The sequence below is a fragment of the Festucalex cinctus genome, chromosome 8 (genome assembly GCF_051991245.1).
Source record: "Festucalex cinctus isolate MCC-2025b chromosome 8, RoL_Fcin_1.0, whole genome shotgun sequence".
Lineage (NCBI taxonomy): Eukaryota > Metazoa > Chordata > Actinopteri > Syngnathiformes > Syngnathidae > Festucalex > Festucalex cinctus.
Window position 1 is genome coordinate 23,143,459 of NC_135418.1, and position 9,823 is coordinate 23,153,281.

The 9,823-nt window shown below is 39.8% G+C and overlaps 1 protein-coding gene across 1 annotated transcript in view; it reads right to left on the minus strand.

Moving 5' to 3' along the window:
- LOC144023308 (mitogen-activated protein kinase kinase kinase 12-like) overlaps positions 1-9,260 on the minus strand; it is a 35,771-nt gene extending 26,511 nt beyond the window's left edge. The window contains exons 1-5 of the mRNA XM_077528592.1: positions 8,884-9,260; positions 6,576-7,106; positions 1,639-1,822; positions 1,109-1,300; positions 881-1,039 (exon numbers count right to left, since the gene is read on the minus strand). Coding sequence (XP_077384718.1) covers positions 881-1,039; positions 1,109-1,300; positions 1,639-1,822; positions 6,576-7,080 — 1,040 coding nt within the window. The 5' untranslated portion in view covers positions 7,081-7,106; positions 8,884-9,260. The remainder of the gene's footprint in view (positions 1-880; positions 1,040-1,108; positions 1,301-1,638; positions 1,823-6,575; positions 7,107-8,883) is intronic.
- Positions 9,261-9,823: the final 563 nt, after the last annotated feature.

A 9,823-nucleotide genomic window follows, 5' to 3' on the forward strand; every position in this document is an offset into this window, starting at 1 on the left:
AATATTATAATATTTGGACTTTGGAAAAATCTGACTTTATTCTTACAAGATGATGGCTTCTTTTACAGACAAGATATGTCTTTGTTCTTGTAAATATTACACCTTTTTTAATTGGGGAAAAAAAAGTACTTCTCATAACGTTACATTTTTTCCTCTAAAAAAAATTTGAATTTATATAATTTTCCCCCCTCATAAATAGGAATCTTATTCATTCCTATGGCATTTATGGGTAGACATGGTAGTTTTGTTTAATTGGCGTTACGATTATGGGGACAAATTTCTCCCCTATCCTCCTGACTACCAGGAAAAAAATATTGTGCAATAATGTTTATTTTGATATTCCCCAATCTTTGTGAAGTAACTGGAATACTTCAAAAGAAATGTTTGAAAAAAAAAAAAAAAAGTTTTATTTTTTAGCTATGATGTGTCCACTACAGAGGACATTTTTTTAAAACTTAAATTCTAGACTCAAATACAGTTAAACAATACTTTGTGTTCTTAAGAGTCTTATAGAAAACATGCAATGACAACATTTAAAGCCTAAATTTGTTCAATAAGGTGTTATACACTTACTTTTCCTCTTCCCTAAAAAGTGCTTGCACTGAGGGAAGCCCCACCCCTACACATTTGCTATCATTGGAAAGCTCTGAATGTCCTCTATAGAGCACAAAAGGAGTTAATTCAATCATATGCACTGGGTGGGAGATATTCCGGTTTAAAAAAAGTCCATTACAGAGGACAAATTTGAATTGCTGGTAGTCAGGAGGCTGTGAGTGGATCTTGGACATAAAATGTAATAAGTTTGAGAACACCTGATCTAACTATATGACCATGTTCAGTGACACACAATGGAATCATGTAAAAGAAAGACGTTACATACCAAATATCCACCTTCTCTGAGACGGGCTCGTTCCGTATGACCTCAGGGGCCATCCACGCCACAGTACCAGCAAACGACATCTTGGTGCTTTTGTCGCTTAATTCCTTTGACGTGCCGAAATCAGAGATCTTTACTGCGTCATCATACGTGATTAGGATACTGAAAAAGAAATTGTCATCAGCACAATTTGTCAGCACGGTTCCATTCCAGATGATCCACGGAGCTCACTTTGGCGATTTGAGGTCTCTGTGGATGATCTTGTGCAAGTGAAGGTAGTTCATCCCGCCGGCGACGCCCATGGCCCAGTCCATGAGGAGCGACGGCGTGATCTTCCTGCCCGCTCTCAGCACCTCGTAGAGCTGGCCCTGGGCGCAGTACTCCATGAGGATGCAGTAGCACGGAGCCTGGGTGCAGATCCCTCTGTTGGAGAGATGCATGATTTTCATTGGACAGCAACAGCCATTTTTCCCTAATTTGTAATTTGTTCCACGAGCACGTTCATATGTCAAAACACTCCTATTTCCTCATTGATATCAAAGTAAATGCCGTTAATGTAGTTGAGCCCCCCACCACCCAAAAAAAAAAAAATCATCCAATAAGAAAAATAGCATTCTACAGCATTATACTTTTTAAAAACATAGCACATAACATATCAAATCCACCAGACAGGACAAAAGGTCTTAATGAGAAAGTGTGGTTTTTTTTTTTTTTTTTTTTTTTTTTTTTTTTTTTTTTTTTTTTTTTTTTACTTAACTTACTTGAAAGTGATGATGTTTGGATGTTTGAGCTTGCGGAGGTGCTTGATGTCTGTCTCTTTGATGTTGCGCACTTTCTTCACCGCCACTTCCTGTCCGTGCAGCTTGCCCAGGAAGACGGCACCCTGGGCGCCGCTGCCCACCCACTGCAGGTCGGATATCTCCTCGAAGGGGACTTCCCATGCCTCTGAAAACAAGATGTACAGAACCTGTGAGCTTAAAACTGTAAAAAAAAAAAAAAAAAAAAAAAGTTATAAATTTAATTCTACTCTCGTTAATTTACCGATTAATTTAAGTCAAGTAATAGCTACATCTCGTATCCAAATTCATATTGTGTCTGTAAATACAAGTTAAGCTTAATAACAATTTAGTCTTCGATGAATCCAACATGTCTTTGGAATGTGTGAGGAATTTCGAGTACAGAAGTCATGAGCTCAGATTCGAACCCAGAACCTCAAAACTATAAACATAGAAACGCTATGCTTCTTTTAGCTTTTAATTAGCATGGTTACTGTACAGTTTTTCATTAGATTGTTTTATAGCGCTGTAGAAAATTGATGGATGGAAGTATCAGCACTATGCATGTTACATGTTTAAATACTACTCAATCCTAGCAAAAAGCCTTTTTGTAGGCCACAAGACTACATTAGAGTAAGCGAGCAAAGCATTTAAGGTGCTATCATGTTCTTTTTGCGGTTCAAACTAAACGTAATGAGTGTGTAGTCAGTGCGGGAGTTCTTAATCTCCTGCGTGTAATTCTGCCTCAGCCTCCCAAATCCTCCTTATACCTTTGTGGGGCTGACGCGAAACAAGGGTGCAGCACTCGGGAAGGGGGAGGGAGAGGATTTGAGAATTCTCATGTTGGATGTGCAGACGGGGACTAGACGGGTAAAAAAAGATGGGAGGGGATCCCCTTAAGGGGCGGCCGATGACAGGCTGTTAATGCAGAGGAGATATACAACAAGATTCAAACACATTTGTCATATTAATAAGAACGGCATGAATGATTAATGCTCGCCATGGATAATGAGACGTTTAATGTCTTTACGTAGAAGTCGTGTGATAGATCTCCACTGCTCTGCTTTGTGCATTCGATGGAAGAAATCCAGGCCAGTCGTTTAAAATCAATAAAGAGCAATTTTGCTGCTTTTTCCCTTTGCGCCAGAGAAGAGCTTTGTCACCATGGAGGCACTCGGAAACTCATCCATTTATTACGATTTTTTTACACCTCTGCCAAGAAGGCTATTACTTAAAATTACTTGACTGATTTCTATGGATATGCAGTCCTTACTACATTTATTAGACCAGCTGTCATAAAAGGAGCATCCAGCATCATGGAGTGCTTTAATACATCCATTCTAATGACTTTATATGGTGAACTGTTTTCGTTAGTTGTAAATTGTAGTGACATGCTAAGAAAAATTCAATCAAATATTTCATTGTGTGTGTGGTGAATCTAAAGTATGTCAACTACTGTAATAGATATAACGTTTTCCCACAATATTCTAATTAAGCTGTATCTGCATGGCCAGATTTGCTATGTAGACTCAGAAATTAATCAACCATAACTTTCAACCAACAATATGTTTTTGTCCAGGAATGCAAGAAAGTAAATATTAAATGAAAAATACTTGTATTTTTCTGTTTTGTTTTGTTTTTTTGCAAAATTTTGAAAATTCACAGATGATGATGATGATGATGATAATAATAATACATTTGATTTGTAATGCACTTTATAGTTCAACCATCTCAAAGTGCTACAGAGTAAAAAAGTAAAAAGCCTATAGCAAAAGGCTCTTGCAAAAAGAAAAGCCTTAAGAGCTCATTTGAAAACGTCAATAATTGTTATTTTGGCAATAAAAATGTCATTTCGGTAAAGTGTTAAGGGAGTATTAACAATTCCAGTATACAAAATATGTTATGCCATTAATTTAGGGCAAGTCTTAGTCTTATTTAAACACGTTAAGCACTTTATGTAAACTTCATTTATTCACACTATAGTTTAAGCATTAAAATATGGTTTGGGTGAAAGAAATTACACACGTGTATTAAACATTGCAGAAAGATAAAAACAATTTTGGTGATTAACGACGCTGTTAATATAGGTCAGCTGTGACACAAACCTCTCGTATGCGATGCAGAATAATGCATTTGTTAAACAGCACTGTTTATGCTGGTGCATCTGAAAGTAGACTATTGTGGAAAATTCAATTTATTACAGTCATTTAAAACTAAGAGTGAAACTTCATCATATGTGATTATTACACAGGAAACAAAGGAATTTATAATGACTGAACTTTCTTTACGGTATTTCAATCTATTAAGATAAACAAGCACGTTTGTTGAATGTTTCTCAGTGAAGTGGGTTGTGAAGGCAAAATCCAGGAGAAAGTGGCTGCTGATCCACATTTGTCTCATTTGACCTTGGTTGAGTGTCATGCTGCTTGTATATATTTTTTTTTGCGAGTGAGGGCCGTGAGGTGCAGATGGATTGGGAGTGATAACCGCTCGGGATAAAAGGAGACAATGGGGGAAGTGGAGAAGGAGGAGGGAGGGATGGTGGTGAGAATCAAATATAAAAGAGGAGGGGTAATAAAATATCAGCGAGCCATAAAGACAAGGGTAGATATAAATCTGCCACCCGCGTGAGTGATGTGTAACGTGTTTAGTTTGACTTCGTCTTCTGCCACTTTATTGGCTTGTGCCAGGCGCTGCTTATTAAACTGTTTCTATTTGCGGCGCGATGCGTGCATGTGTGTGTGGGCGCATGCGTGCGGCGCGTGTGTCAGGTTAATAGAGATGAGAGGCAGAGGGGTCAGAGCGTGGCCATGCATAATACATGAGGCAGATTTGGCAGAGGAGTCCCACGGGAGCGCTGCGCTATTGTAGTGGCTGCAGACATAAACAACAGTGCGTCAGAGGGGGCTGGCTTCATTAGAGGGCTGCAGCGGGATGGATGGAGGGAGGGAGGGAGGGATGGATGGATGGAGGTGGGGGCGGGCACGAGCATGCGGAGGTGGGTATGGGGGGTGGTGAATATCAAGGGGAGGAATAAGCCCGGTGGAGCTTTTGATGGCGCATCTCGCTCTCTGAGTGGAGAAAAAGCGTTTGTTTACAACCACGGTAGGAAAGCTATGGCTACTGGGTCAAATATTTAAGGGCCACTAGAGCAGTCATTTCCAGCGAATATGCGGCGAAACTGAATATCCAAATACACTTCATTGGTCTGGAGAAAAGTTATTTATTTACTAAAAATAATTATCCTTATTCTTCGCACAATAACATAAAGTGACAGGCTATCAAATATTATCCCACAGAGTAATTGAGTACTCAAATAATAGCTTATTTTGAACAATTAAACAGCAAAATGCAAAGTGCCGATATTATTATTGTCATCTAGGGATTACCATCCTCATACTATACGAGTTTGGTGTGTCTGTGTCTTTAAAAGGCGGGCCTCGTGTGGTGAGTGACGTGGGCGTCAGCAAATGAAAATAGAAAGAGCTGCTGTGAGCTCAGGTTAGCAATTAGCGGTTCCCTGGCTATCCATTAGCCAGTCTGTACATCAGTTGAGGTTATCCTCTTCAAAGTGTGAAATGATACAAACTTTGGACATTGTCTTTTTTTTCCCCCCCCATCAAATTATTTGATTAATGATTGCCGCCCTAGACGGAACAATTAAATGTGTTTTTTTTTTTTTTTTTTCAAAATGACAGTTGGTACATAATTAATAACCTTAACATCATCAGAGATAGTCAGTCATTATTTCGGCAAATACACTTGTGACATTTTTTACAGGTTGACAAACAAGACACGAGCATTTCAACGGGTCTGCCAACACATACAAAAAATATAATTAAGGGTGTCTGCAAGTTAAGGAAGTCAGTTTGGTTGTTTGAAATGGAGAACCATTGATGAGTCACAATTGCCATATTCACTCATCGTAGGTCAGCGTGTCATTGTGTTGGTCTACCATTACATCAGAAATGAAATAAAAATGTTAGTAATTATGATACATTTTTCATTCAATAAAATTAACAAAAAACTTTTAAAATCTTAAAATTTGCACGGTTTGATTCTCAATTTTACAAATGATCACTGACATTTTTATAATCAAATTTAAGCCCCTCCCCCAGTTAAATATGATCATTAGATGATATGGACCCAATAGTTTATCACATTTTTGAAAATTCTTTTTGATAGTTTCTTGAATTCTGTTCCACTTGATCTGATGTCTGTTTCATTAACATGCAACAAGTACTTTATGTGTAGATGAATATAAAAAGTTGTTTTTTGTGCCTGTGGCATTTTTAATGGTTGTTTGTTTACTGATAGTCTGGAGGAAACCACATGATTCTACGTCCAGATTTAAGACCTCTCTTCCAATAAATACGGACACTGGGAGTGCGTGAGATGCGATCTAAATGTAACACAATATTTTAAAGTTTTTTATTATTATTATTATTATTATTAGTATTATTATTAGTAGTAGTATTTTGTGTCTACTTTTTGCAATGATATTTTTGAAAGGAGATCTATTTTTTTTTTAGTTGGTACTTGGTGTAAAATGTTTGAGAAGCACTGAGATAGATGACTATAACAATGTTGCTGTTGTTTCTGTGGCAATTAAAAATAAAACCTCTGAATGATAGATTTTCTTCATTATACTGTAATTAAGGACTCGAGTTTGGAAAATCAATTGTTTGAGCATTACATAAAAAAAAAAAAGCCCCTCGCAGGACTTAATTAAATATACTGATAAATAAAAGATTCCCTACCCCTGGCTTGCAACTGTTTTAATGAAATTAATATTGGTGGTATTATCACTTAATTAGCTGAGCAACGCTTCAGAGTGGAATTAAATAAATAGTTCATGCTGGCTTTTAAAGGAATACTTAATGATGGTGCTGAGGGGGAAGCGAGACAGCAACTAAACGTACCGTCCAGATCGTGTTTGTGTTCAGTGGAGTACGCCTTCCCGATCATAGTCCAGACAGGTCGCAGACAGCCAAACAAGCCCTCCAGAAAGCCCCCGCCCCCTCCATTGGACTGGCATTGCAGCCTGGCGTTGTCCGCCTCGCGCCGCACAGCGCTGCCGTCCGCCTGCGGCCCCTCTCCCTCTGTCCTGGCGGGGATGCCGTCGTGGTCGTGCAGCTTGAGGACGCTGTTGGCAAAGTGCTCCTGTTGCTCATCGGCTGGCGTCTGGTGGGGCCCAGTAGTCGACCCGTCCCCTCCTCCTCCTCCTCCTCCTCCTCCAGGCTCTACCGTGCCCCCCATGTCTATGGAGAGGACGTTCCGAAGGACGCACTGGGTCGGCGTCAGGTCCATTTCAGGGGTGCAGGGCGTTTCGACATCAAGCCGGCGGAAGGACGGGGGGTCGGAGAGAGGGGTGTTGAAGCCGGAGAGAGATGGAGACGGGGCGCGGGGCTCGTGAATGAGGGCCATGGGGGAAGAACTGGGGAACGGACAGCCTTGAAAGAGAGGAGGACGTGTTACAAATCAATTCAGCGTTAAATAATTGCCACTCAGCATGGCGGATTTCGTACTCTCTATGCAAATTTACTTGTATCAAAAGCGTGTAACTGTCTGTGAACGCAAACGACATATCCACCAATTTAGGTTCCTTATTTAGAAAAGCAGATACGTGCAATATGACGTTAATCCAAACTAACTAAAGCCTTATTTTTCCCCTGGATCAAGTCCAATTTGAGTCTGCTAAAAAAGACCTTGCTGCTAATAAATTAAAATACACCTTTAAAAAAACAAAACCACAACATTTGGTAGACCTGCACATACAAATTAAGTGTCTTACTTACTACTGAATTTTTGATGCAGCAGAACATAAATCAAACACCAAGTGAGGGTTATCATTTTTGTTTGTTCGTATTTGTCTAACAGAAGCCTTCCAAATCCAAAATGTAACACTTAGTTTATCATGTAACAAAAATATTGCCATTATATTGATATGATGAATACCAATTAATGAATACAGACGAGAGAAATACATGACAACATACATGGGTCATAAGCCACCATTTGAGTGCTAATACTGTTATGGTATTTTTTTTAATTATTATATATTATATTGCTTTATGTCAAAATGCAGTGACAAGTGTGGGGCCTAATTCACATTAATGCATCTACTGTATGTCTCAGAGGAAAAAAAACATTTATGGTGCGCTCCCCCACTGACTCATAGTACACATAAGACCTCTAATCACCCTTTCAAAGTGCAATAAAATTACTGGTATAAAAAGAACCATATAGGTGCGTGGTTATGAGAGGAGCTCACGCTGTTGCCATGGCATCCGTGTGGCTATATTTACATCCCCATCCGAGCTATCAGTCAAGTCATACGTTCTCACAGAAAGCATATAAATCATATGATGAATGAAGAAATGGAGTTTTCCGTGACAATGTGAATTATCAGGCTTATTATTAAGAGACACATCTGGTGCCCTCAACCTGACTTAATTGCACTGAGCCAACACACTGTGTTTGGTAATGGCTCTATCATTTTATTACCGAAGAAAAACATCAGACCACCTTACATTGTATTTAACTGTGAGGATATAGTTTATATTATAAACTGTTAAAATGATTATGTTCATATTTATAACAAATAGCAAAACTCAGTCAACCCTCAGTTAATTAAATGAACAACCAATAGGTTATATGGATGGAGGAGATTGCACTAATTGTGGTGTTTATGTGATGTTGATGTTGTTCCTTTCGCCACGACAAATTTCTTCATAAGAGAAAGATTGAACCTCATTACATCAAGTTTATGTGAATCTTAAACCACGTTAACCAAAATTAACATGATAAATAATCCTATTTAAATGTTTTTTTTTTGTGTGTGTCCAGACTTGAATGACTAGTCAAATACAGGGTAAAAATAATCAACTTGTATACGTTTTCTATACTGCTTGTACTCAATAGTGCCACGGGTGAGCTTGACCCTATCCCATTTGACTTTGTGCAGGAGAAGCCTTGTACACCTTGGACCAGTCACCAGTCAATCTAAGAGTGCTTATTGCCAAACTATCCCACCACCCCACCCCGGTGACGTAAACATATTAAGTATGAATATGAATAAATGAGCTAAGAGCATTTTACTCCAATTGAAGACCCAATAAAATGGGCCTAGGAGCCATTTTAGGTCCCCAACCTTCAATTTAAGAACCTCTGGTTATGTTATATGCTAACACGACCTATTAATCTAAACCAGGGTAAAACGTCTCTTACCTCAGTGTTGAGAGCTCACGTCCATCCCCATGGAGTCAAATCCCCTTCCACTTAATGGAAAATGATGCAGGGGAAAAACGAGTTAGGTTTATTTTTGCGTTCCGCCCCCCCGAATCAAGCTGGTCGCATCGTCATCCTCAGCATCCAACCATCAATGGCGGTCACGTCGCTCAGCCTCCTCGCTTTAATCCGTTTTTGTTTGTTTTTCTTTCTGCTTGTTTTTGCTTCCTTACACCCCCTTTTCCACCTCCCCTCCTCTGAGGATGCTACGCGGCCACACTCGGGATTATATACGGCGACAGTAGCTCACGTTGTAGTCAGTAAACAGGAGCAGGGGAGGGAAGAGAGGGAGAGCAACGCAGGGAGAAGCTGCGTAGAGGGGGCGGGGCTTAACGCAGGCTGTCGTCCAATTGGATAGGAGATGTGCGGTGACGTCGCCGGCGCCAGTGCAGGTAGACGGCTTGATGCGGGTGTGAGGATACTCTTAGGCAAGGAGGGGGGTGGAGGAGGATGTCGATGGTGGGGTCAGCTGGTATGTGAGGTGATCCAAATGATGTCATCCACAAAGCACGCAGCATTTGACTGGACAGGGTCGTGTAAATCCTTTTCAAGCCCTATTAACGCCCTCTGGAAGGAGTTTAATTGGTGCATAATCTGGCAGCCAACGACACCCCCCTTTCCCTTCTGCCACACTGGGAGGCAAGAGGGAATGAAGGATATGTTATAGAAAACATACACTTTATTTCGATCAGTGAATCTGTGAAAAAATACTGAACTCTTCAAATGCCATCACCATGACCAATAGTAATTAGTTTTCTAAGAGGCATAAGTGGTGGGTTAAAAAACATATTCAAACATAGTGGTGTATAACCCTGTTGTGACCCGAGTCTTTTTACATATAGCTATCTCAATGCTAACATAAAATGGGAAATTACATAGA